At 32.8% G+C, this 27,876-nt stretch overlaps 5 protein-coding genes across 5 annotated transcripts; 3 read left to right on the plus strand and 2 right to left on the minus strand.

Moving 5' to 3' along the window:
* Positions 1 to 917: 917 nt before the first annotated feature.
* Positions 918 to 2,931, minus strand: LOC148305527 (migration and invasion enhancer 1-like). Its single transcript, XM_088266547.1, has 3 exons — positions 2,763 to 2,931; positions 2,405 to 2,502; positions 918 to 1,197 (listed from the first exon to the last, which is right to left on the minus strand). Exons 1-3 carry the CDS (start codon positions 2,798 to 2,800, stop codon positions 1,034 to 1,036), a joined length of 300 nt encoding a protein of 99 aa, XP_088122673.1. The 5' UTR covers positions 2,801 to 2,931; the 3' UTR covers positions 918 to 1,033.
* Positions 2,932 to 3,221: 290 nt separating this feature from the next.
* Positions 3,222 to 7,163, plus strand: LOC148305528 (uncharacterized). Its single transcript, XM_088266541.1, has 4 exons — positions 3,222 to 3,530; positions 3,615 to 3,784; positions 4,414 to 5,681; positions 6,578 to 7,163. The coding sequence occupies exons 1-4, from the start codon at positions 3,370 to 3,372 to the stop codon at positions 6,950 to 6,952; spliced, it is 1,974 nt and encodes a 657-aa protein (XP_088122667.1). The 5' UTR covers positions 3,222 to 3,369; the 3' UTR covers positions 6,953 to 7,163.
* A 1,316-nt stretch (positions 7,164 to 8,479) lies between these two features.
* On the plus strand, positions 8,480 to 11,028 carry LOC148305529 (ribulose-phosphate 3-epimerase-like). The gene is made up of 4 exons (XM_088266537.1): positions 8,480 to 8,786; positions 9,104 to 9,211; positions 9,749 to 9,970; positions 10,584 to 11,028. The coding sequence occupies exons 1-4, from the start codon at positions 8,550 to 8,552 to the stop codon at positions 10,698 to 10,700; spliced, it is 684 nt and encodes a 227-aa protein (XP_088122663.1). The 5' UTR covers positions 8,480 to 8,549; the 3' UTR covers positions 10,701 to 11,028.
* LOC148305530 (28S rRNA (uridine-N(3))-methyltransferase-like) lies at positions 11,017 to 14,749 on the minus strand. Its single transcript, XM_088266536.1, has 3 exons — positions 13,973 to 14,749; positions 12,417 to 12,689; positions 11,017 to 11,539 (listed from the first exon to the last, which is right to left on the minus strand). The coding sequence occupies exons 1-3, from the start codon at positions 14,521 to 14,523 to the stop codon at positions 11,125 to 11,127; spliced, it is 1,239 nt and encodes a 412-aa protein (XP_088122662.1). The 5' UTR covers positions 14,524 to 14,749; the 3' UTR covers positions 11,017 to 11,124.
* Positions 14,750 to 15,552: 803 nt separating this feature from the next.
* Positions 15,553 to 27,546, plus strand: LOC148305531 (bifunctional purine biosynthesis protein ATIC-like). Its single transcript, XM_088266543.1, has 11 exons — positions 15,553 to 15,650; positions 16,256 to 16,354; positions 18,113 to 18,329; positions 19,653 to 19,928; positions 20,047 to 20,159; positions 20,846 to 21,069; positions 22,334 to 22,582; positions 23,360 to 23,581; positions 24,229 to 24,406; positions 24,869 to 25,029; positions 26,004 to 27,546. The coding sequence occupies exons 2-11, from the start codon at positions 16,342 to 16,344 to the stop codon at positions 26,121 to 26,123; spliced, it is 1,773 nt and encodes a 590-aa protein (XP_088122669.1). The 5' UTR covers positions 15,553 to 15,650; positions 16,256 to 16,341; the 3' UTR covers positions 26,124 to 27,546.
* Positions 27,547 to 27,876: the final 330 nt, after the last annotated feature.

Raw genomic sequence — 27,876 nt, forward strand, 5'->3', positions numbered from 1 at the left:
AATGTTTGCATTATGAAGTAAAAATAACAATTTTTTTCAGTAATAGAAATATATACGAGTATCTATTTATTCTAAAGGTCCGCCTCCGTAGTGTAATGGTTAGCACACTTGGCTACCGTACTGGAGGTCTCGGATTCAATTCGCAGGGGAGGGGTCAAAATAAGTATAAGTGATTTTTTACAATATATGTGTTGCCTACTTTCAAAATCTGCCAGATCCAATTTTATAAGGTTTTTAAATAAATACTCTACCGGAGTGACAATTATATATTTTTTTGTTTAATATATTTATATACTTGAAAACCCTGCAAAAAACTACTTAAAAACAGTGTTGTATTTCAAATTCCTCCGTATTCATGAAACTTGTCTTCTGGCCCATATTGGCCAATCAGAGAGCAGGGATAGGTCAAGAATTAAGATGACGTCATTATCGGTTTGTGTATGGTGTTTTTTTTTAAATACTGAAAAAAATGGGAAAATTCTCTATTTCATAATATTTTTATCTAAAGATAGACAAATTGACTTACATGGATCTGGCGGATTTTGAAAGTAGGCGACACATATATTTAATATCACCCTGGACTGGTACCTGAAGCGGAGGAATGATCACCTTTCCTTCATATGTTAAGGTGGGGACTGACCGGAGCATTTCGTCGTAATATAACGTCGTATTGTTGCTCGCGGCGAGTATCTGACTTCGGATAGAGCGCTCGGAAAGCTGTACTGACTAATGAATGCTGGCATCGTAAAGTTACGACGAAATGACTCCGTTCAGTCCCCACCTTTAATATCAAGATAACACTGTTTATACAATGCAGTACCATATGTACCATTGGGCGCAGATAAGGGTTTAAATCAAAATATATTTATGTCTGTTGGAACATTTGTAGTTTATAAAATAAACAATTTTACTTTCATAAACATATTTTATTATTTTTTTACCTTACAATAATTGCATTTTACTAAATTGTTTTTACCATCCCATATGACTTAAATGAACAATTCAATGAACAACCAGTAATTTGTGTTTTATGCTATGACAAAACACAAGTTATTGGTTGTTCAGTTATAACGGGGGTTATAACTCCACTTTCTGAAGCGACCTTTGCTCTGGCAACGACTTCTTCAAAGTCAGGCAAGGCCATTGTCTGCAGTTTAGAATATACTTGAACATCATTAATGAACACTTCAAAAGATCCTGCAATAAAATTTTGAAATTGGTAATCAGGACAGGACATATCGCTCACTCCTTTCAGAAACGTCATAAATAAAAAATCGTCATTTTTCAGTTGTGCATGTTTTCGGAATGCCCAGAAAATATACTACATCCCAGCAAAATAGGCATATTTTTAACTTAATATTTACCCGCTACAGAGCAGAATGTATTGTTTTTGCATTTTGGAGAAAAGGTATTATTTAATTATTTTTTAAATATACTTAATATTTTTCAAATGGAGACAAAACCTTCAAGTTTTACCTAAAAAGATCTGTTGCACAGTAAAAAGTTCAGTAAGTGGCCTGATATTTATTTTTAATACATTGTATTATATTTTTAAACTTTAAAAACGTTCTGCTGAAAAATCAAGTTTTTTTAATTTATGACGTTCTTGAAAGGAGTGAGCGATATTAGCAAGTCTCTTATACACCATAATTAAATTACACATAAAATTCAAAACATACACATGCAGAATCATAAAAAAAAGCAAGATCGAAACTACAAAAACAAAGCCAACAAAACGTATTCGATCAGATGATGGATGCATATTAGACAATAATAATCTTCAATAAATAATTGAACTCTGTTCAATAAATAACGGTGACCCTGTGTTCAAGACCATTAACAAAAATGTGTAATTGAAACAGGCAAAAATAAAACACATAAACCAAATTATTTCATACAATTATTAAACAAACTGTTTATGAAATAGATTTTCTGTCAACCAATGATTTCCATTAAATTATAATAATATGAAACCATGTAAATATGTTATTTTCCTGGCAATGTTCTAGCCAACCTTGCAGGGTCTCTGTTGACAAAGTGATTTGTTGGGAAGAGGATATGGTCATCGATCATTTACGACCTATTATCGGCTGGCTTGAGTGATCACTTTATACATCCATATAATTTTTTGGAAGATCATTTTACCAGATTTCTTTATTATGTACAATATTAGATGTGAATAATAAAGAAATGGTTACAGATTTATTTGCGATGTAAATATTGTTGGTGGCTTGAATCAGACTAAAATTGTGTATGCCGTAGAAGTGTGCACCAATGACAATTTTTAGAGAATATACAACTGCAGTTCAATATAAAAGCCAAAAATTGTAACAGTATTTGAATATGTTGGTGCATTAAGTTTCTTTTTCTTAAATATTAACTATTTATTGCTCGTAATCCTTACCCTGTCTACCGCGATTGCATTCCACCTTGATATTAGGATTTGTTTCTCTTAATTTCCTAGCAAGTTTAAGACAATGGCCTCCGTAATCGCATACCCCGCTTAAAAACAATTAATGAAATTAATTTTTTTTTAAAGTGAAAGTAAATAAAGTAAAAAGATAAATCAATTATAATTTAAGAGGCCAGACATAAATCGTGAACAAAACATATTAATGCGATAAACATCATATTATTTATTTACGAAGGCAACGAATAACTTAGAGAACGGTTTGTTGACAAATTAATATCTAAGTAAACTGGCGCCAATATGAGGTTATAAGTTATATAAATAAAAGTTTTAAGAATTAGTACAAGCATACCAGAATTCAACTTTGACTTCTACCGGGTGTTCACTCATAATCACGAATCACGTCTAAAATCATCAAAACAATGGTTACATTATAAAAGTAGAAATAATTATTATTATAATCGTAATCAGCATTAATGCATAATCAAAAAATATATGCGTAATAATATTCTGTCAAAATGTTTCCAGAATAATTGGTATTTTTTTATACAACGCAGCAACCAGTGTACCCTACCTGTGACGTTCGACGATGCAAAGGCAAAACCACGTAATATACATCATTTATAGTAAAGAACCAAGTTTTCACACGACATAAATTTTGGGATACTGGATCACATAAGTTTTTTTCAATTATCCAGTACCCGATGAAAAAAAAAGCTTCAGAAACTTTCTGTACGTGTTTACATTGCAAATTCTGTTTCGTGCATATTAAGAATTACAAAGTTTTTTTTTAAAAATCATCTATGGAGTTGATTTCTTCTGTCAACTGTCAACTACCATACAACCTGCGGCGGCTGTCAAATGTCATCAATCGCAATAATCAGCCGTTGGTGCTGGTCGCAATTTCCCGGAACAGAACTATTGATATTTTCTACAATTAAACTATAAATAATTAAAATATGGACCCTGGAACTGAAATTCGTAAGGTTGATATTGGTCATATTTATGGCCTAATTCAAATTTTAGAGGCTTCCGATTCCTGGAAGAGACTCATGTCACGGATACCAAAAGAATTAGAAAGCAAAACATTCATCCCTAAATATACTACAGAAGATATGAAGTAATTTCACTTTTCTTATTTTATTTTAACAATAATATTTTATAAACAATACATATTTTAATACTTCTTAATGCTCAATTGCAGACTAATAGAATCCGAGAGTGTCAAACAAAAACGCTGCTGTTCTATAATCCTGTTTGATGAATGGGGCACATCAGGAAGAATCCGTCCTACACTTGCGAGCTTACGAAATATTCTTATTGAAGCAGAGTTATTTAGAGCTGCTGACTATGTGTCTGATAAATTATTAAAAGGTATTTTTATATTCATGTCTACATTCTTTACATAAAATTTATTCGCTTAGCAATTAAAGATTGGTTTATTACCATAGAAAATGTATATGTGTGTTTTTTTACACAGTTTGAAAATATCATCGCAATGTGAAGCAACTTCTAAAAATATTTCATTCAAATCTTGAATTTTCTTGACTTTTATTAACATACCAAGGACTCGAAAGATATTTCAACCCGTTCGGTCGATTGATGCTTAAGGACTGGAAGTGTATTTTTACCTTCTGCGCCGACCTAATTTCAAAATCAGAAAAGAATGAATTATTAAAAGTTTTTATATGAATATTATGTACCAATCTCTTTGTTAAGATCTAAACTATATGTAAACAATTATCGAATTCCATTGCCAGTGGTCCGCAGGGGTAAAATTCACCCATCCGAAATGTGATAATAATAATGAAAAGAAGTTTATTGTATATTGTTTTGATCTTTCATACATATTAAAATTTATAAATTGTGATTTGTATGGTTATTTTAGAATGAAAGAGCTCTTGACATTCACGTTAATAATTCAATTATGATACTCTCCTGCCTGTTGAAACCAAGTTTAACTGCTTATGTATTTATTCATTATTGTTTTAAAATCTTTTTAGTTTCACATCCTAAAAGGCCAGATACTGGACCAGCTGCTAGAGTGGATGTCTCTTTACCACGTATTCTTGCTAAGAAGGAAATAGACAAAATAAATGTTGAAAGCGTGTTGGAAAACATATCGTATCCTAATTTGACCACAGAAAATCTTCAAACGTATAACCAAAACATTGACATAAACTTGTCACCAGAAAAATCTACACAGCACTATAATAACTTTCTTACAAAATCAAGCACAAGTCCAAGTAATAGTATACATTCAATAAACAGTCTTCCTTCTGTATCGACAAATTCAACAAATGTCTCTTCTGGAGCAACTCAAACGGGAGAAAGTAATTCTAATAATATCACCGATAATTTCAGTAACAGCTTTGATATCCCTGCCATCAGTACATTATTAGATGATAATGTGAAAAATCCGAGAGAAGAGATGTCCTCACAAACTAGCGAGATCAAATCAACTTCTGCCGATAATGGCCTTATCAGTGATTCGTTAAAAAGCATTAGCCTCGAAGCTGTAAATATGAATGTTTCCAATATCTCATCGTTACCAAGTGAATATAACATACCAGACTTCAACATGATACAACATACTGAACAAGATATTCCAAACGTCAGCCTTTTACAACCATTTTCCGATTCTAAATCATCTATATCTTCAGAATTAAACATTCCAGAACTGAGCGCATTGCAAAACAGCTCTTCTAAAAGTACTATAAATGATAGTTTGCCAATCACTTGTACTTCTTTAAACACCACTCTCCCTCATTTCTCGTATAAAGAATTACAGAAGGTCACAAATAACTTCAGTGACTCCTACACTGATGAAGAACACCAAATATCAGCAGAGAAAATTGGAGACGGTGGTTTTGGGACAGTATACTTGACCACAGGTTTACTTGGTCATGCAGTTGCTGTAAAGAAATTAAAACTTCTGGGACCCGCTGGGCAATATCGTGAGCCGATCATATCCAGGCAGTTTAAAACAGAAGTTGAAATTCTCTCTAAATATAATCATGACAATATCCTTACGCTGTTAGGGTACTCGTGTGATGGACCAAGTTATTGTATGGTTTATGAGTATATAGATGGTGGTTCTTTGCGAGAAAACATTTCGAGAAATTCCAATCTACTTTCCCACATTAGAAATAATATAGCCCTTAAATCTGCCGAAGGAATTGAGTACTTGCATTATGGTTTCTCTACTCCCCTTATTCATAGAGATATCAAATCGGCAAATATTCTTCTCACATCATTAAACATTCCAAAGGTTAGTAAATAATAATCTTTATAGTCCGTTCAAAATAAGTAACAATAACTATGGAGACTTTTCTCTACCTTATAGTATATATCATCTAGTATTACTGGTCAGAACTTTTTTTTATCAATTTTTATCCCATTTACCTTCAATAACCATTACACTAAGACCTCACTTTGGATTGAGATACGTTCCAAAAAATCACGACGCAAATTTACAAAACGGGAAATTACCCTTTAGAAAATTTTAAAATGATTCTCTGAATAATAATAATAAAAAACAACGCAATTAAAAAAAAACAACGACGCACAGTAAAAATTCTGTAACAATGCAACTTTGAAAAAACGCAAAGTGAAACGACGCAAAGCGAGGTCTGAGTGTATTATCTTTTTATTTTAAACTTCATTTAAAATATACACTATAAATATTGTATCTGAATTTTTGTTTTGGTGTTTTGCAATATGGACTTAAAACTTAAAAGACTATAACTAACCAACATGTTATCGGAATTAGTGAAGTTTAGCCGGATAGGATGACATTTTTTTGTTGTAAATAAGGGTTTATGTTATAAAATAGGGTTTAAATCATTTATTAAACATGGAATACAATAAAAAAATTATTTCAAACATTAAAAAATGTATGCTCATCCACTTTAAAAAAATCTATGCTACCATCTCAAATTTTAAAGAGCCAAATTTGCATACTTATCATTAATATAATAATTAATAGTATTTTCTTGTATGTTATACTATGTTATATTCTATGTACGCTATACTCCTAACATGTTACCCTAGAAAGAAAAGGCTACATGTTCTACTGAATAAATTTTAAAAATAATACATATTACAAAAAGGATATTCATATAATATGTTCAATGTTATTTCATTTTGTTTTTTTTTCCATTACAGCTCTGTGATTTTGGACTTGTAAAACACCTTCCGAACCAAAGTGTTACATCAAATGTGATGGGAACATCAGCTTACATGGCTCCAGAAGCATTTAGAGGAGACGTTTCTGTTAAAATGGATGTCTTCAGTTTTGGAGTTGTTATTTTGGAACTGCTCACCGGCCTTCCCCCCTTAGACAATAATAGGAAAGGAACGGATATTGTAACACATGTGGAAGACATGTGTTCTGAGGTGATACAGCCACTGCTAGACAAATCTGCCGGTAGATGGGATACAGCAGAAGATTTGTTTTCTCTTGCAAAACATTGTCTCGAGGAAAAAAGAAAAAGACCACTTATATCAGATGTTGTAAAAAAATTGAAAGATTTTATATAATTTCTTGTGATGTCATAAAATAAATATTTTGTATAAATATTCAAAAATATATATTTCATTACTGTTTCTTATATGAAGATCTTTATAAAATTATTCCATAGTTATTATTTTATGTATTAGAGTTTATTATGTAAATTTTATACCCAAACAAATATATTTTGTATACTTTGGACAAAGAGATTTTATAAATATTAAAATGTATTTACAAAAATTATTGCTTATTATTCCTAAATAATTTTAACAAAGTCAATATTGCAAATGTTCAATCGTACCTCATTGAGGTGATTGGGGTGTACATGATTTGGAACATCTTTATGTGTGCTCTTTTTCAATTTGCCTCACAGGTTTTTTTCACTGTTCCCACATTCATTCCACATATCAAATCCATCTTAACACACCTATCTTAATTGTATTGTTAATGCTTATCTCAGCCGTGCATAGTTGTTTGGTTTTGTTTGCTTTAACATATTTCAGTGCACCATTTGCTCTATTCATGGCATTCAATCTTATTTCTATAACTTTATTAACCTTCATATTCAAAACAATCTACCTGCATAAATATTTTACCACTAACCACTATTTTACACCCAGACCGACATACATCTGTTTAAAAAGCACAACTTTGGATTTGTCATTATCATCAAAATAACTCATTCCTTGCATATATCAGATACTACTTTCATCAGCCACTGAGGATCTTCTTTACTGTCGTCATGAAGCACACCATCATCAGTATACAATATACATAATATAACAGTCAGATTGTAGAATTCAGCTCCTCCAATGTTTAAACCTTTTAGTTCTTTCATACAACTGTCCATGTATACATAAAACAGTGATGGTGACATTACGCATTCCTGTTTAGCATATGATATGAATGAGCCATTTACCCTTAATGCAAACAGTGCTATCCTTACACAAGGCTAATATTCCATGAACTAGTTTAGTGCTTACTTTATTCCAACGCTTCGTTCTGTCAACTCCATCATATGCTTTTTCCAAATCTGCTGGGCTCTTGTTGTTTTTAGCAAAAACTATAGTCATATTGCTCATAGCCAAAATTGATCTTTACATCCACTCTTCCATTTTTTGGTCGGAACATTTCACATTTTGACTTTTGTCATGACTCTTACTCTTTAAATTAGTTTTTTCCCAAACATCTTACCAACAGTTTCGACTGATATCTCTATTTTTATTGATAAAAAACATGTACTTGTCCACCTCCAAAGTGCAGTGGTCAGCGCATTTGGCTAACGTGCTGGAGGTCCCGGATTCGATTCTTAGGGGGGTCAAAACAAATATGAGTGATTTTCACTCTCATATTTATTTAAAATCACCCTGGACTGACGCAAAAAGCGCAGGGCTGATCAACTGCCTTCATGCAACTAACGATCAAGATAATACTGCCTCGCTACGATGCAGTTCCCTGCGCACCAATGGGTGCGGATAAGGGTAAAAAAATACACATTTAACTTTTTTTGTAAATACTTGGCAACACTTACGTGACATAGACGCAATATAATCTTTGCAGACGTTTACAGTGACATTATCTGTGGTGACATATATTTGAATTCGCAGCTCGCGAGTGGTGATAGCCATGGCCGGTTCCGTGAAATGTAGGATCGGGCCGTCAATCCTAAATGCCGACTTGTCACGGCTTTATGAAGAGTCACAAAAGTTGATGGACAGCGGAGCCGACTACTTACATTTGGATGTTATGGACGGCCACTTCGTCCCTAACCTAACTTTTGGCCATCCAGTCGTCAAGTGCCTGAGGTCAAAAATTAGAAATGCCTTCTTTGAAACACACATGATGGTTTCCGATCCTATGAAGGTGATTTATATTTCGTTAATTAAAATAGTTAATGTAATTTAATGCCAGAATTATTTAATTCACATTTATTTTGATTTAGTACTGGATAAAACTAATGTTTGTGGATGTTGAAATCAAACGAAGCGATCTCCAAACTTGTTCCGATTGTTTAATCCAATAGGATTTACCTGTTTGCTTCTTATGGATTTATTTTTGCATAAAATGGATTGAAATAATGAACCAGAAATTTTTTGAATACCCCAACAATTTTAAAGGGTTTAAACAACAATGTTTAATTGCTGTTGCAAGCTATTCTCATGTTTAAATATTTTTTATAGTGGATTGAGCCAATGGCTGATGCTGGAGTTGATCAATACACATTTCATATCGAACCAGTCAATGATATTGCCACAGTTTGCAGAAAAGTCAATGAAGCGGGAATGAAGGTAAATGTATTTTTTATTATCACTTCCCCTTTAGTTTGTTGTACCTCTTTAAAATTTATTTAATATTCAATCCCAAGGCAATTTATATAAGATATAGATTAATGTGAAGAATTTTATCTAAGGAATTATTTATTAATTGCAAAAATTATAGAAGGGGATGTCCCTATATTTTGTAATCAATACGTATGAAAAAAAAACAAAATATATTTTTATGGAACATTATTAACTCCCATCCATCAGAAACATGTTTGTTTTATGAAAATATTGTCTTCTTCTTCTTTTTAATGAGCCCTCTGATCTCCACTGCTGGATATAGGCCTCTTTCCCTTCTTTCCATTTCCTCCGGTTGGTTGCTGCTTGCAGCCAGTTTTTTTTATATAAATGACGTTGAAAGGACTGACCGATATGTCCCGCCCATTGCCATTTGAGTTTTGCCACACGATCCACGATATCTTCTACTTTGGTTCTTTTCCTGGTATTTTCATTGAAAAATGCTTTCATTTTACAGGGTAAATTACATTATACTTCTCTTTTTAGGTTGGTCTTGCATTAAAGCCAGGCACTCCGGTGACTTCGGTGGTGGAATACATTAATTTAGCCGATATGGTGCTCGTGATGACTGTCGAACCGGGGTTCGGAGGGCAGGCATTCATGTTTGACCAAATGGAGAAGGTTCGGTGGCTCAGGAATGAATACCCACTCCTAGACATTGAAGTTGATGGCGGAGTAGGATTATCAAACATTAGTGCGTGTGCCGAGGTAAGAATTTGTTTCTATTTCAGAAAGCAAACTAAAACTGTTCATACTTCATACGTCTTGCTTAAAAAATGCACATTTAGAAAGGTATTTTTTTTAACCCTTATCTAGACACAAAGGTGTATAGGGCACCGCACCGGATTCATGCAGTTTTAACTTGATATTTACTCACACGAAGGCAATATGATCTGTCATGCACTTTAACCACTTCTGTGGTCAACCTATTGGAAAAAATTTGGTCAAAAAAAGCCACCCTTTTTTTTCACTATTATGTTTGGGATTTGGATGACTGTTGGCATTGTACGTCGAATTGTCAGTAAAGTGAAAATTACGACACGTGTCACACAATCGCGTGCGATGCGTTCTCTAGACTGATGGGGGAATAACCCAAGCTGGATTCGGGTAAATCAATATAATAAGTTTCGTGTACGATGTGCCTGAACTGGATTCGGGCAAATCACTGTCAGCAAAATACCTATGCGAATTATATTCAGGCAAATCACACAAGGGGTTTAACCGATCCAGGATAGTGTAAAAAAATATTGAATGTGAAAAACTTCTATATTTTTGTGGTCAATGAAAAATAACTTTTAATATGGATTTTTTATGATTTCAGGCTGGTGCTAACATGATTGTGTCCGGTACAGCAATAACGGGCTCTCCAGATCCAAGATCAGTAATCGCCAATCTTAAAAATACAGTAGAAAGTTCCATCCACAAATGCAATGTTTAAGCCATCCATTTTTCGTTTTTCTTTTAGAAATTGGAGTGTACATTATCCTCATTTTTGATACTTTTCATTCCAATATGCCAAGGGTGTTTTTTTATAATTTTTTTATTGTATTAATAAGTAAAAATAAGTTTATAGTTTAAGAATACGAAAGGCTTAGCCTTGCAGTTTTCCAAATTGATCTTGAATTTAATATTATTTTTTATGGAAATATTTGTGAAGATTTGGCAATAATGCTCAGGTGATATTTTGAGGGTGTTTGTTTTATATTGTTATTTGTTAACTTTCCTTTTATACGTTAATAAATTAACAAATTCATATCTATGAAAAACTGGTGTTTCATTTGAATTAATCTTATACATATATAACATATTTTTTTATGGTAAAATACATAACATATTTTCATACATGCACAAAGTAAAAAATTTCAGTCAAATCTACTCAAATCATCTTGTTCTACAATAACTTTTTTTGATTTCGAGTCTTGGACTGTTTCAGCTTTACCCGCATTTGTAAAGTCACAACTCTGTGCGATTTTGTCAGTAAAAATAAACTCTTTGACTTTATTTTTCTGTTCGATTTTGTTTCGGAGAGCGGACATTGTTACTAAGATAGCTTCTTCCGTTCTGATGGTTCTGGATCCTTGTGTGGGAACAGAGTTGATATAGTGATCGAACAAAAGACTCGGATCATCGACAGCCAGCTGCTCGTCACTTTCGAGAGCAGCTTCGATACCCTGAAGACCACCAAACAATATCAAAGCATGGTCGTATTTGATTTGATTCTCTGAAATGCTATCTAAACTCGCTCCCTTGTCTGATGTTCCGATAGTAACATCATACCTGCAAAAAAAGATTTTTTATGACTAAAAGAAAGAAAGAAATGAATTTAGAGCTGAAAGCAGCTGTGACTAAGTATGTATCTCAATATGTACACTTGTGGCGGAGGAATACGACACTGTGATATAAAAACTCGTCACACATTACGACAAATGCTTAAATTTGCTAAGTAACTATGTAGAGAAGTACTTTAAGGTATGTTCTTTACAAATAAAAGGTTCATATTTATTTATATACACTACTTTTTTTATATCCCCATCGTATATACAGATAGCCAAGCAAGATAACCACTGAATCATATGAGTTACATTTCATAAACTCTTAGGTGCATTTCATAAACCCGATGGTGCATAGGGCACTTGCATCACATAAACGCAGTGTTATCTTAATCGTTATCACATGAAGGAAAGGTGATCAGCCCTCCGCTTAAGGTACCAATCTATGGTAATATTGGGTAAACATTAGGCTGAAAAAATCACTTATTTATTTGGCCCCCCCTCCATGGGAATCGAACCCGGGACCTCCAGCACGGTAGTCGAGCATGCAGACCATTACACTACAGAGGTGGACAAGTTATATAAGTTTTTTAAAGATTTGGCGTTTAATTTGTAGAACTCCATTTAAATTGATTTATTTAACGTTAAAACAAACACTGATTTTTTGAGTCGATAAAAACACATATTCGCCTAGTTATGGCATAAAACGAATGTTTGAAAATGTCATAACTAGGCGAAACAATTGTCACAAAATTTATATTTATGTGTTTTTTTTTAAAATACAACTTAGTAGACTCAAAAAATCAGTGTTTGATTTAACATTTAATACGTAAATTTTTATAAGTTTAGTATTATGAAATACGTGTTTAATACAATAAACTCACCCATCTTTGTATGGACATTTAGAGAAAACTTCACTCAAGGTGTTTGCAATTCTCACGACATAGCCCCAGTACACGCCTGTTTCGGCTCGGGGAGTGGACAAACTTTCCACTTTACCGCGTAACTTCTTACTCCCTGGTGGAGTGGGGAGCATTCTGACAGTCACGCGGATGTTTGGCGTTATCAATTTGTCAACCGACACGTCTTGCAGAAGACCAACATTGACCTGCGAACCTCTGCCAGGCTTCACATTCTTATTCATTGTTATTCCCTCTCTAAAAAACAAAGAAATTATTTAATGTAGAAATATTATAAAAGGAATTACAAATTAAAGGAGGAAGTATTTATAGTGCAGTTATTCAAGGTAGGAAATCAACAGGATTCTACCTACAAAGATACGATAGCAAAATACACAATTAGACATTTTTAAATCTTTATTTAGTATTGTGATCTTCAGTGGCGGTCTGTAAATTAGAACTGCAGCCTCCAATATAGAATAAACGTTCCTGTTTTATATTTTACTAATTGTCGTTCTTACATTTATCAACAATTAGCTGCATATTTTGAAAAGCTCCACTAAATTTCACCACAAATAGTGGAGATAGGAACATATATTTAGGATACAAGATTGTTGCTGTCTGCATAGGTTGCCAGCTGCACCGGATCTAGCATCCTGATTGATAATGAAAAGGAAATGTTTTTAATGTTGCTTAGTTTTGCTTTTCTATTTCAAATGTTTTTTACAGTATGCGTCATAAAGTTGTGTTATTTCAGTTAATGGCTATGCATAAGTTAAAAAGCTCTCAAAATGATGTCATGTGAGTATATGAAGATTAAATAAGCCCCATTTGAAGAGTGTTTGCTAAAAATACAGGGTTTAAATGTTTAGTTGCTTTTCTTCTTAAGCTTTGTTAAATTATGAATTGTCTAAGAAAGAAATTAATTGGGTCCTACCACCAATGGGTGGATCAAAAATGGCTACGATTGGAGATATCATTAGAAGAGAATTTGTGATGGCACTAATTCTCCCCTAGGCCTAGCTTCTCACTCATCAAGAACTTTCTCATTTTTATTGTGGTTTCTTGGCAAAGATCAGAAATTCGCAAAACATATTTAACACATTTTTTACGATGTGTACATATTTTTGCGTTTCAGAAACCTTTTATTGAGACGGTGTGCACGGTTTTGTGCATTTCAGTTACCTTCAACTTCATAAACAAAAAACGCATCTTAAATGTTTCATTTCTTGTCATGTTTGCTTTGATATGTAGCAGATAGGTGTCACTTTAATACAAAAATATTATCGATTCTTTTCTGTCACAATTCTTTCGACGCAATCTAATATCGCTTGAGTCAAATAACATTTATTTAACAAATTTCACCTTAGCCAATGTGTTGAAAAAAAGAAGAAAAAATCCATTTGTATCACCCAATAGAGGATGAACCCATGATTCTCTGTTTTTGTATTGATAAATGATAAAGCTGTCACCTTAAACGAAGACATGTTAAGGAAAATACTAGAGAAATATAGGTCAATAAGTATGAAGGTAGTAAGTACCTGAAATGGAAATCATTTTTCGCCCGTAAATGATGAGGTGCATCTAAAGGATTCAATATGCCAGCAAATTTTAAGTCTTCATGTATTGGAAAGAAAAACTTTCTTAAATACTGTGGACACTCCAAGTATTGTAATATTCTCGCCAACTGCACGCAACTTTTTCTTGATATTTTTGTTCCGTCAATGTCGTCGATTTTAGATTTCTTTGTATTAATTTTATCACCTATATCATCGTAGACAATTATTTCATCTACACTGAAGATGCAAGCTGCTCTTGCAATTTGTCCCGCCAAATACGATCGTAATTCTGGAGATTGTGCGTTTTCTAAAATAGAACCCGGCACCGCAATGCTGATTGTGGAAACATTAGGTATTTTGGCCTTTTCAGCCTCTTGTTTCGCTAGATCTTCTTCTTTTTTCTTCTGTTCTTCAGTTTTGGCAATTTTCTTTACAATTTTTTCCTCGTTCCATTTTCTTTTCAGGTTTTTTCTGTGCTGAGAATAATCTTTCCAAGATTTGAAGCCTTCCGGGATAGTTTTCGGCGTATTCATATCGTTTTATTCCGGGGGTTAAAGGAAGAGTGAATTACTCTATTAAGTTATTTTTCAACCAGCCGATTAAAACTTGTATCTTATCGGCTTAGTAGTAAATGACAATCGCAAAAAAAATTATTTAACACTAGTAAAGTATATTTTGATACCGAAAACATAAGATTATTTAAAAATAAGTCAGCAACGCGTGTCAAGAACTGATTTGTTTACACGTGCTCGGATTATTAAAATGATCATCTATGGAATGAAATGTCATCTGTCAAAATATTTTATAGCTGTATAATGTATAATTCTCTATAACCAATTATTTATTAGTGACCTATATATTTCGGCTTTTTATGATTCATCCCAGCCAGTGCGTTCCATTAAAACTTTGTTTTATTTTTTATTTATCCTATTAATAATGTCAGAATTATAAATAAAATGTATTCAATTTATGAGTAAGTAATTTACTACATTTTAACAAATTTATATAATTAAATTTATTTCAATTATTCAACATGTTGATTTTATTAAGGGGTGGGCAGAGAGAATACAACTCTACACCACTCCACTCGGTCTTCGAAAACATCATTTTTCCACATTCATGTTCTTATGCGTACTTACATATTCTCAATCTCCCTATGCTACTATTTCCAATAATATTTACTGATGGTTTTTTTTACCATTCTTTCCTCATATATTTTCTATACCTGTCCAACACACTTTTTTTCTTAAATTTTTTAAAGATAATTGTCATCTTAGCCGCACATTTTTTCCTTGTCATTATTTGAACAAATTGTATTTGTTTCCAGCACAAAAAAAAACATTTGTATTTTACACATGTATACAAACTTTTTATTTTATCTATTACTTTTATTTTGCGACCAAAAAATTGCTCTGAAATTTATGTTTGATAAGTGGCATGAAAAAAAAAAGTATGTGTGGTTATCTGCATTAATCTTATTTGTTTATGGTTTAATTAAAGGCAAGATTGGGCAAAATCTTTGAATATAAACGCATGCGCATGTCAATTTAGTAGTCTATGGTTAATTTTTTTTTTTTGAACAAATCCCAATTGTATGAGCTGATTGTTCGCCGTAGAACTATAATTATAATAAATTGGAAAACGCGCGTCTGCAGCAGGGGTAAGAGTTTATAACGCTTATTTCGTAGCTATTTAACTTAACCAAAAATATTATTAAAAATTTAATTTGAATTATATATATTTTTCTTATTTGTTATCCTTTTACAAGATTCTAACTGGAAAACGCAGTGTACATAATATTAATCAAAATCTTTACCATGTGTTCCTCATAATTATATCACATAATAAATCATGAAATACTGTTAATGTTTTGGCCAAAAATTACGTTGGCCTTTTATCAATTTTGAATTTTTTAGTTTTATTCATATTTTTGTTATGTTTTGACTACCCTCTTTTTTGCCATATATTTTACGAGTGATGTTTAAATTAAATTCTGATTTGTGTATAATGTAGGATACTTAAGTGGGTTTTGTCTCTTACTTACATTTTAAATAACTGTAAAATAAGTGCAGTTTTTATTCAAGCGAGATAAGGCAATGTCAATAATATTATTAATGGTGCTTCGTAAATATGTGCATAATTTACACTATAATCAGAACAACTCTTGGCATTTGATCTTTAATCTGTTTCGCCCTTTGATTATTCAAAACAAACAACTTTTCTACGTAAATAACATGTTTACAATAAATCATTACTTTATTGTAGAAGTTTCCAGTTCTTCACATTACTGCGGAGAGCGAGATACAACAGTCTACTGTTATTATTAAAATTAAAAATTATACAACAAGAATATGTCTACATTAGGTAAGATTCAAATTTTGTCTTCAATCTTAAGAAAGTATTCATTGTTCAGTCATCAATACATTTCACCACAATTTAATAGGTCCCAGGTTCAATATCTTACTTACTTACTTACTTATAACCCTTATCCGCACCTAATGGTGCATAGGGCACTGCATCAAATTGACGCAGTGTTATCTTGATCATTACTTACATGAAGACAAGGTGATCACTCTTGCGCTTCAGGAACCAGTCCAGGGTAATATTAAATAAATATTAGGTACAGTGTTAAATCACTAATATTTATTTTCACCCCCCTTCCCTGGGAATCGAACCCGGGACCTCCAGCACGGTAGCTAGATTCAATATCTAGTAAAGTCATATATTTTTAAAATATATTTTTATTATATTTATTATTTGCCTAAGAAAATTTTCCTTACCTATTATGTATAAGGATTTATAGCATATTCAGTTTACATATCGCTCACTCCTTTCAAGAACGTCATAAATCCAAAAACTTGATTTTTCAGGGGAACGTTTTTAAAGTTTTAAAATATAAAATAGTGTATTAAAAATAAATATCAAGCCTCTTATTGAACTTTTTACTGTGCAACAGATCTTTTTAGGTAAAACCTGAAGATTTTTTCTCCATTTGAAAAATATTTATTATATTTAAAAAAATAATTAAACAAAACATTTTCTACAAAATGCAAAAACAACATTTTCTGCCCTGTAGCGGGTAAATATTAAGTTAAAAATATGCCTCTTTTGCTGGGATATAGTACATTTTCTGGGCATTTTGAAAACATCCGCATCTGAAAATTGTCGATTTTTGATTTATGACGTTCTTGAAAGGAGTGAGCGATATCTAAAAAATGATTGTGAATGTGTACAATAAATAATTAATGAATAAGCTTGATCCCTAAAACCAATACAATACAATAGATACAATACCTTATATCAATCAAGATTTTTCACAAAGTTGATTTATTGATTTTTTTTAAAAATAAAGACTTAATTTGGAAAATTAATGTGGGAAACACAGTATGCAGCTGACAAAAATTGATGAGGCAATAGGGCATAAATATCTATCAGATTTAGTGGTATCTTGTTTAGAAAATATGACAAGTTAAGTCATATTTAAAATAATAAAACATCATTCCTATTTCGTACCTGAAATGAAGATCGTGTGTTAGACTACTCCGCTGGAAGACCCGGGTTTGATTCTTGGGAGAGTGAAAATTAATATTAATGATTTTTCACTCTAATATTTAATTCATATTACCCCGGATTGGTACCTGAAGCATAGGGCTAGTCACCTTGCCTTCGTGTGTTTAACAATCAAGATAACTCTTCTGTTTCTTAATAATGCAGTGGTTTATGCACCATTGGGTGCGAAAAGGATTAGAATGATAAGTTACTTCAGTGCTACCTAATTTTTTGGTAAAAAAATTAACTTTTTCACTCTAAATAAAATCATTTTTGTGTAAGTGTGGCAAAAATTATATAAAAAATGAACAACTGTTAATACATGGATATTATATTAAAAAATTACATCGTCCAATATTTTTTGTCCATGTGTTATGAAGATCATTTATTATTGTATGCTTTTTAAATTGCATTAAAAGACTGCTTATGAATATTGAAATAACAACATCATTTGACAAGTGATGGCTCTAGCATTAGTATGACGGATTTCAGATTCAAAATCAGTGGTTAAAAACCATCTTTATAATATCTGCCATCAAAACATTGCACCATGCGTTTTATTTTTGATTGCAGCATTATTAAGTGTCTCGGATAAGACGGGGCTGATTCCATTGGCGAAACACCTTGCGCAATGCGGTCTGAAGCTAGTAGCGAGTGGGGGGACGGCCACCTCCATTCGTCAAGCTGGACTAGCCGTGATGGATGTCTCGGACATCACCGGAGCTCCGGAGATGCTCGGCGGGAGGGTAAAGACCCTTCATCCTGCTGTTCATGCCGGTATCTTGTCAAGGTTCGGCAATATCCATTCAAACAAAAACTCAATGCTGTAATTTATCAAAGTGTTCGGTTTTGCTCTATAACTAATTAAGTAAATAAATAAAGTAAATTATGTCCTTACAAGGTACAGAACGAGAAGCTCTTACCACCAAGACAGGTCGTGAGCTACATGACTCATGTAGGTCTTGAGAGTGAGCTTTCATACAGAGGGAGGTCACAATATACCTAATATGGTCGCAGTGACATAAGAGATGCATGATCCCTTGACCTCATAAAAAGATTAAATTTTTAAAAAAATAAATCAAATTACTCGGTTTTGCTCTGTAACTAATTGTAAAGTAATTTTTTTTTTTAAGTAAAGATAAATATTTGTGTTCTTATTTACACAATTATTTCAATTTCATACTATTTCTGTGAGCCTAAGCGGCCCATTATTAGAAATAGGTATCAAATTGTGGTAGAATGGGTTCGAACCGAGAAACTCTGACTTAAGAGTCTGCGACACTAACCACGGGACCACAACCCTACATTGTATCTTTACAATGTACAGATCAAAAATAAATTTGTTGGATTACATTATTGAAAAGTGTACGATTGGTATCTTGGTATATGACTTTTTAACCTGAATGATAGAAATGGTTAGGCTAGATAGAATTGCGTAGCAACATTATGCCCCTGACCGCTAAATTGATGAATCAATGTTCTGGAAATTCTCGTACGATTAATATCTTCATTTGTTTTCGTATAATTTTTTAATCTGCATGATAAAAATTGGAGGCTAGAATTGTATAGCAACATCATGGCGCTGACTGCTAAATCAATGAATCAATGTTCTGGAAATTCTCCAGAGAATACCCTGCATGTCCCTGATAATTTGGTAAAAACACGGCAACACGAGATGTTCACAGTTTACAGAGCCAGGACAGATCTGCTATTGAATATGCTAATTAAAAGATGATTTACGTTTTGCGTAAGCTCCTTCTGGACATCAGTGTGTTTCATTTGACTGTCGCTAGACGTAGGTCAAAAATTTGCTTAACAAATGTAACAGACTGTTTAAATTATTAAAAAAAGCTTTATTGCAATCCTATTTATCTATTTTATTTTATAAATGTAAAATATTTTCTAAACTTAAGTAAAATACAATAATGAAATGTACATATACGCATTTAAATAAAATAAACACATTCTCCGACGAGCATTGTATATGCTAATTTATTCCACCTTAAATTATTAAAAAAGGGGTCACATAAAAAATATTACTGGCGCAACTACACATTAATATTAAATATGTAATTAATCATAATTTAAAAAAAAATAATGTTTCTTTTGTTAGGTTAATTCCTTCAGATCAGGAAGACATGAAAAGACAGAATTTTTCATTGATCAGTGTTGTGGTTTGCAATCTGTACCCTTTTGTGGACACTGTATCCAAACCAAATGTCACAGTTGACGATGCAGTGGAAAATATTGATATTGGCGGCGTCACTTTGCTCCGAGCTGCTGCTAAGAATCACGATAGAGTGACTGTCATCTGTGATCCCGATGATTATAAAAGGGTAATGGAAGAGATGAACAGTTCAGCTGACAAGCAAACATCTAAAGGAACCAGGTATGTGTGTTTTATAACATGTAACAATTATATAAATCAATTTATTACTTTGTGTTTGCATTACTTTTTTATGCTTTGCTTATGTATTTATTTTTGTTTTAATTTAACTTATTTCAAGGCAAGAACTGGCCCTAAAAGCTTTTACGCACACTTCTGAATATGATCTCGCCATATCAGATTATTTCCGGAAACAGTTTTCTGCCGGCAAATCACAACTTACTTTACGATATGGTAAGATTTTTTTTCATTATTATTTTGTTTATGCTTTCATTAATTAGTAACAGCAACCATGCTTTGATGTTTAATGGCTATCACTAGTTTATTAACACATTATTGTCAATTTTTTTTTTGTCCACCCCGACCCTAATTATACTCAGGCCGTTTTCTGCCCGACCCTCAGTTCACTAAGCACAAGTAACCGCAAACGTGATTCTGATCTGTGTAATTTTTTTTGCATCTCTCATCCTCTACCAAAAGTAAGCAAATAGAAAGCTTTTACGCTTCTCCCGCTCTCTACCAACAGTGTGCAAAAGATGCTTTTAAGCGTTTCCCGCGAACGATGTGTTAATATGTGTTTGCTTTTAAAAAGGTTTATATTAACTATGAAATACTGGTTTCTCTGTGTGATTTTTTTTTCAATTTTTTTTGTTTTAAGTCTTCATAGTCAGGTTCTTTAAAATCTAACAGATTTTCAATAACCCAACTGACACTGCTGACATTCCCAAAATATTATGAGAATGTCGGCAGTTAGAGAAACAAGTCTAAATAAAATTTCTATGCATGAGGTACCAAAAAGTTGTCAGAATCGAATAAAACTAAGTGTTTTCAATTCCAAAAAAAATCTACTGTAATTAAATTTGAATTTCTTTGATTTTACCCTTTTATTTCTCAATAACTGATGGCCATTTTGTTTTAAGGTATGAATCCCCATCAAACACCCGCCCAACTATTCACAACCTCCGCCCAGCTGCCTCTAGTTCCCCTGAACGGCTCTCCAGGGTTTATCAACCTGTGTGATGCCCTCAACGCTTGGCAACTGGTCAGCGAACTGAAGAAAGCCCTGGGACTCCCTGCGGCAGCCAGTTTCAAGCACGTCTCACCGGCTGGTGCTGCTGTTGGACTTCCACTGGACAAAATTCAGGTTAGACAGACCTTCAAATGCTAAATAATATCTTAGTTTAAATTTTACCAAATTATATACAATGGTTGAGTGAAAATGCGATGACTGACCATTCTCTGTAAATGTCTTTGCACTATTCCGTGTCTGTCTGCTGTGCTGGTCGGGGTTGTGGGCGTCTGTGTACCGGCCAACGTCGGGTTGAAATCGGATCTAGCTGACTAATTGAACTAAATATAATACAATCCCTTTCACTGCCTACACCGGGGTACTTCTAGAAAATTTGGTGACGGATTTACAAACTCGTATTTATTTAGATTGGCAGTGACAGGTATATTGAAAGCTTTTAAATGTAAATTTTCAGTAAAATTGGGATACAATTTTATATTGTTTCACATTTTCAATAAATTTCGCAACTTAGTTAAAAAAAAAATTGCTTTGCAAGAGCAGATCTGTCAGGAAGCCTAGATGCTTCTGTATCAGATCTGGGCATGCGGTGGGACAGCTTTCAATATAATATATATATTATCACAATTTAGTTTTGTGATTAATGCCGCATAAATGTAATGACTCTCAAAGACAAGCTTTGTGATACAATAAGATGGGATCTTATAACATTGTTTGTGGGAAATGCTTAAAAGCGTCTTTTACATAACGTCGGTAGAGTGCGGAAAACGCTAATAAACGTTCTATTAGCTAACTCTTGGTAGAGCGTGAGAAGTCTAAAAACATTGTACAGATCGGAATTGGTTTGCTGTTACTTCTGATAAGTATACGATTCTTATTAGTGTACTAATTTGGGTCGGGGTTGATGAAAAAACCGCCCGACAACAATGTGTCATCAATGATTTGAATAAAATGCGAGACAACATTTTGGGTGTGTCCAAATCGTTGCTCGAAAATTTGGATTTCTCGACTTCGGAGTTATTTTTACATTTCGAAGAAAGAAGTCTGGGTTTTCAAAAATTAAGAATGGAAGTCTGGGTTTTTAAAAATTAAGAATTTTTAAAAATCCAGACTTCCATATTGATTGACTTCTTCATTCACGTTGAGATATCAAAATGTAAAAATGTGTAATGTTCCCAGTTACAATACATCATTGCTGCATATGGAGTGACAGTTTGGTTAAAATGTTTATTAGATTTTCAGAAAATGCATTGAACCGCATATATGATTTATTTAATGTCCTGCGATGATATGTAGCTTGGTAGATGCACCGATGGAACGTTTATTATGTATAGTATCACTCATTTTCTGTATACCAGTATGTTTTCTTATTCTGTTACAGGCCTCTCTTTGCATGGTATCAGATCTAAGTGAACAACTGACTCCGTTGGCCACGGCCTACGCACGAGCTCGCGGGGCCGACAGAATGAGCTCGTTTGGTGACTTTGTGGCCCTCTCTGACAAGTGTGACGCTGTCACGGCCAAGATCCTCTCCCGAGAAGTGTCCGATGGAGTCATCGCTCCGGGATACACCGATGAGGCTCTCAGCATACTGAAGAAGAAGAAGGGAGGGAAATATTGTGTCCTGCAGGTTGGTTTTGTGATCTTAATCAATTCATGGATTATTTTTTTTACAAGTAGTTTTTCTTCGCTTCCATAGTGTGGTGGTTAGCACGCTAGGCTATCATGCTGAAGGTTCCGGTTTGATTCCCAGAGAGGGTCAAAATAAATATCAGTGATTTTTCAGTCTAATATATTTCAAAAGTTTAAAAATACACTGAAGTATTATTTTTCTTTAAACCCTCATTCACACCCAATATTGTATAGGGTACTATTACAAGCCTATACAGTGTTGACTTAATTACTGATTCATAAAAGTAAGACACTCTACGTACTGGTCTAGGGTAGTATCAAATACATAAATATAAATGTAAAAAAATCATTTATTTTTATCGCTCAGGGAATCAAACCTAGGACCTCCAGCATGTTAGCCAGATGCGCTGACCATTACACTCCGCCTCCGTAACCTTATTACTCCATTTATATTAAATTACTGCAGTTATCACAACACTGATAATACATATATAACTGCATAATTTTTTTTTAGATGATAACAGTTTATTGTATCAACATTCATATTCAATTTTTTACATCTCTTCATTTTTGTACTATAGGGCTCTCTGGATGGCCCTGTAAAGGTGGCTCTTTAATTTTGATAATAGCCATTTAATAATGATAATCTTACAATGAGTATCATATTGAATCTGTTAACTCTATTGTATTCTGTTATTGTAATGATAAATCTTGTGGCATAAAATAACAAATAATGTCATTTAATTTCTAAATTCTGTACAATTTTCATTTTCAGATGGATGCGAGCTATGTGCCAACTCCTATTGAGCGCAAAACTTTGTTTGGACTGACATTGGAACAAAAGCGCAATGATATAATGATAGACTCCTCGCTTTTCACCAAAGTCGTTACCAAGAACAAATCGATGCCAGAGTCAGCTCTACGCGACCTGATTATAGCAACTATTGCTCTTAAATATACACAGAGCAACTCCGTTTGTTATGCAAGAGATGGACAGGTATTTAAAAAAAATCAAGTTTAATATTTTAGTGTGCATTCTCAGGACTTCAATTGCTAACATATTTTATTATTAGACTCATTTTACAATTCTTTACAATCAACAGTGCATTTAATAAATTTAATATTTTTCACATTTAATTGAATATGATATTATCAGCCTCTGTAGTGTAATGGTCAGCACTCTTGGCTACCATACTGGAGGTCCCGGGTTTGATTCCCAGCGGGGGTGTCAAATAAATATAAATAAATAAATAAAGTGATTTTTTCACTGTTTTGAATATTGAAAGCATTAACTTTGTGGATCATATTGATATATTATTTTGAGAAATAAAAAGACATTGTTTTTTGATCCACTCACATTTTTATTAACAACCAACTAGTTTCGGCATCAACCTGTTGCCCTCTTCAGGGTTTAATTTATGACTAAACATATATATAAAAAAGATTTTTTCACTCACTATTTATTCAATATTACCCTGGACTGGTACCTGAAGCAGAGGGCAGCTTGGCAGGGCTTGGGCAGCTCTAAACAGCACCTTGACGGTCCTTTATTTTTGCATTTATCAATAAATGCAAAAAAACAATTTAATTGTTTTAGATGACAAATTTTACTCACTGATAAATTGTACTGTCGTTTCTTGCCAGGTCATAGGTATCGGGGCTGGTCAGCAATCCCGTATCCACTGCACCCGGCTGGCCGGAGCGAAGGTGACCAACTGGTGGCTGCGACAGCACCCCAGTGTGCAGGGTATGAAGTTCAAGCAGGGAGTCATGAGGGCCAACATGTCCAACGCTATAGACAACTACGTCAGCGGAACTGTCGGTACGTATAATTCTAAATCACTTTTGACAATGTTATGTGAAATAAAAGAATGTTAAAATCCAGAAAAGATTATCATGTATCAAAAGTAAGACGTAAAATATGTGTTAACTATTTCTTAGAGACTGTTTGCATTCAAAACTTCTCATTTGATAAATGAATATCAATTAGACAGATTTATGAAAATTTTGATGATTTGATTTACAGTAAAATATGTGATGTAACGTATTGTTATTTTGACCTTTATTTGTAATGCAATGTTTGATCAATGAGTACTGAGGCAAAAGGCAAAAATTTGCCCATCAGCCTTTTAAATTGTTTGAGCAGCATTGCAATGATGATAACACTATACGAATCAATATGAGTGCTCCATACGCCAATAAGCACAGATAAAGATGATTTTTTTTTTTGTTGTCTGCAGTAAAAAAAAATACAGTGTAGTTAAAAAAATAATATTATTTTCAGGTGTGGATATGCCAGTATCAGATTGGGAGGCTATGTATGAAGTAATACCACCCACTCTGATGGAAGAACAGAAAAATGAATGGATTTCCAAGTTGGATAAGGTTGCCCTGGCTTCAGACGCTTTCTTCCCATTTAGGGACAATATCGATCGAGCAGTTCAGGTACACAATATGATACAATACAATGCTTGATAACTTGTGTTCCCTCTAATTTGTGTATTTACTATTTTCCTGTGGTTAGGACACTATCTCCGATACCTTCCATAAAGTATGCCATATGTTTAACACATAGTTTGTGGAACACTCAATGAGGTATACAAAGATTATGATGAAAAAAAAGAGATATAAATAAGTGCAAGATATTTTGCAATAACACATTAAATTCCTTACACCTGCATGTTTTGAAGACAAAAGCTAAATATGACTGTCTTTTGACAACAATATATGGAAAAACTTGCAATCCATTAATTTAATTTTCATCCAGTAATTTGGTATAGATTTCTTTACAAGATAATGATCTTGTAAAGAAATCTATACCAAATTACTACATATGTGTCACTAAACCAAACAAATAAAATAATTTGAATAGTATACAGATAAAACATTATTTTTAATTAAACCATTTTATTTTTAACTAACCATGTCAATACAGACAAAAATTCAAAATTACATATAAATAATTTTAACGTATATATCCCGGCGCCTGTAGGGGTTGTCTCCATAGCGGAAAAAGTCCTTTATTGGGAAACAATCGCCCTATTTGTTCAACAATATTTTATAATAATTTGTATAAGTCAATGACTAAATGGCGGTTAGACGTCCACAACAGAGGCAAACAGATGAAACATGATACGATGTATATTTTATAAATTGGCCACATCTTCACTGCTGATAAAACCCTTGATGAAAACTTTATCAATAATTGTGAGATCCTTCTAAATTGAGTTACGTATAATAATATGTTACCTCTGAGAGTTTAGTATCTAGATATTTTATATATCTTAACAGAAACAATTTTAAACCCTGTGATTATCTAGACTTCCATATTCCCCTATTTGATTACAATCTCTTGAGGGTGGAACCCAAAATTTATCTGCGTATAAAGATTTGTTTGCAATGAAAACATTTTGTTTCAGTATGGTGTCCAGTACATTGGGAGTCCATCGGGATCAACCAATGATGAAGCAGTTATCAAGGCCTGCGACGAACATAATATCACCATGGCTCATACTAACATCAGATTGTTCCATCACTGATTTTATAAAGAAAATATCATTTAACTTCAAAACATTCTTAAATATTATGTTGAACTGCATGCACGTTATCTTGTTTTTGTAAAAATTCTATGAATTTTTTTTATTTCTTTAAATAAACTAAATACATACCGACAATCCAAATGTTAGTAAAATGTTAGGAGTTATTTGTCGGTAATTTAGGAAATTCAGAAATAATAATGAACAGCTACTTACTTGTCAAAGTATCATATTCTAACACTTAATTTTTTACTATGCGTTATTGAGTGAAATTTCAAATCAATATTATGGGAGACGAATCTCAGAAAAAAACTTTTTCAAATAGATATTGTTATTTTTTATACTGAAGAAAAATATATGACAAATATATTTTCAAAGCTCAGATTGATTAAAATATGTATTAGTTTTTAAAAGAACAAAAGAGGGTTAAGATGCATTATTTTATATAATTTTTCTTACAAAACGAATTTAAATTGAATGAATTTAAGTTGTGTATTGTAATAATAATTACATATAAAATATTGTAAGAGTTTAAAGCAGGAATTAACATAAATTTTGTTATAGAAATGAATTTATCCATTTACAAAAAACGAGATGAGTTATGGGAAATCCAATTTCTCCAATTCTCACAAAAGTTTTTATGGATCACATGGATATGAAAAAACATGCCAGGATTAAAATAATTTTAAAATGTAAAATTTTATCATCGTTTTGTCGACAATATACTAATTGAATGGCCAGGAAACCAAAGACAGTTAGATACATATTTCCTAAACATTTGTTAAAATATCTAACTGTCTTTGGCTTTAACAAAATTAATAAACCAATTCAATTCACTTGGAACTAGATTAAAATGTAATAAATTTTCTTTACTGAAAATTCTGAATAAAAACCAATTATGTAATTAGAATTCGCAATTTATAGAAAACCCACATACAGCGATAATAGAATCATTAACAATAAATCTCAACATTACGTATCCTACAAACTCGCTGTATTTCATAATTGAATACGTAGACTGTTACAGTACCATTTAACAATAACTGTAATAATTAACTAAACTCTTCTACTTGTGTCCTGTCAAGTCCCCCCAACTTTGGCGATCACTCTAGCAAAGGCTTTGCGGTCTTGCGCTGTCCTTAAAAACTCCTCCATCACTCTTATCTCGGTTCAGTCGCGAATGTTGCAAAGTGTCGCGATGTTTGCTTTCTGTCAGCTCTTCAGCATCCTTCTATCTTTCCCACAATGATTAAATGTATAAGTTGGTATTTCTCTCCACTAAATATGTGACCCAGATATGAGATCTTACGAACCTTGATATTGGAAAAAGAGTTTTCTGCCTGCTAACTAAACACTATACAGACAAATGGATTCAATACAGGTATGAATGTGTTCTGATTGATCAGTTAATTAAAAAAAGACAAAAGAAGCAAGCCACTTTAAAGATGGGTTAAATTATCTTTTATTGGGTATTGAAGTAAAAAAATCATTTAATTAGCTAACAATGATGAATGCTAAACTACCTTTAACACAAATGTGGGGAATATGTTAAGTAATAACACAATATAGGGCAAAAAAGAAAACTCCACTTTTGCTAAACTACTTAATCCACTCGAATTACGATTTTGACTAAAATATTAAAATTAAAATCTTACATACATCTAGTTGTGTATATGATACATATATACTTTTATTTGGAGCTAAGCCTCTCAATAGTCTGAGGTCGGTAACGACGGAACCCGGTCATTGGTGAAAT

The sequence above is a fragment of the Brachycentrus maculatus genome, unplaced genomic scaffold (genome assembly GCF_059751285.1).
Source record: "Brachycentrus maculatus isolate JH-2025_06_01 unplaced genomic scaffold, ASM5975128v1 h1tg000270l, whole genome shotgun sequence".
Lineage (NCBI taxonomy): Eukaryota > Metazoa > Arthropoda > Insecta > Trichoptera > Brachycentridae > Brachycentrus > Brachycentrus maculatus.

Excerpts from the sequence above, each read along its gene's own strand:
- LOC148305527 (XM_088266547.1), bottom strand. The coding sequence starts at position 2,800 with ATGAGTGAACACCCGGTAGAAGTCAAAGTTGAATTCTG. Across the intron at positions 2,503-2,762 it reads GAAGTCAAAGTTGAATTCTG|CGGGGTATGCGATTACGGAG; the intron begins GTATGCTTGTAC and ends ATTGTTTTTAAG. Across the intron at positions 1,198-2,404 it reads ATGCAATCGCGGTAGACAGG|GATCTTTTGAAGTGTTCATT; the intron begins GTAAGGATTACG and ends ATTTTATTGCAG.
- LOC148305528 (XM_088266541.1), top strand. The coding sequence starts at position 3,370 with ATGGACCCTGGAACTGAAATTCGTAAGGTTGATATTGGTCATATTTAT. Across the intron at positions 3,531-3,614 it reads TATACTACAGAAGATATGAA|ACTAATAGAATCCGAGAGTG; the intron begins GTAATTTCACTT and ends GCTCAATTGCAG. Across the intron at positions 5,682-6,577 it reads CATCATTAAACATTCCAAAG|CTCTGTGATTTTGGACTTGT; the intron begins GTTAGTAAATAA and ends TTTCCATTACAG.
- LOC148305529 (XM_088266537.1), top strand. The coding sequence starts at position 8,550 with ATGGCCGGTTCCGTGAAATGTAGGATCGGGCCGTCAATCCTAAATGCC. Across the intron at positions 8,787-9,103 it reads TGGTTTCCGATCCTATGAAG|TGGATTGAGCCAATGGCTGA; the intron begins GTGATTTATATT and ends TATTTTTTATAG. Across the intron at positions 9,212-9,748 it reads TCAATGAAGCGGGAATGAAG|GTTGGTCTTGCATTAAAGCC; the intron begins GTAAATGTATTT and ends TTCTCTTTTTAG.
- LOC148305530 (XM_088266536.1), bottom strand. The coding sequence starts at position 14,523 with ATGAATACGCCGAAAACTATCCCGGAAGGCTTCAAATCTTGGAAAGAT. Across the intron at positions 12,690-13,972 it reads AAAAATGATTTCCATTTCAG|AGAGGGAATAACAATGAATA; the intron begins GTACTTACTACC and ends TTTGTTTTTTAG. Across the intron at positions 11,540-12,416 it reads AAATGTCCATACAAAGATGG|GTATGATGTTACTATCGGAA; the intron begins GTGAGTTTATTG and ends CTTTTTTTGCAG.
- LOC148305531 (XM_088266543.1), top strand. Across the intron at positions 19,929-20,046 it reads CAAACATCTAAAGGAACCAG|GCAAGAACTGGCCCTAAAAG; the intron begins GTATGTGTGTTT and ends ACTTATTTCAAG. Across the intron at positions 25,030-26,003 it reads ATATCGATCGAGCAGTTCAG|TATGGTGTCCAGTACATTGG; the intron begins GTACACAATATG and ends ATTTTGTTTCAG.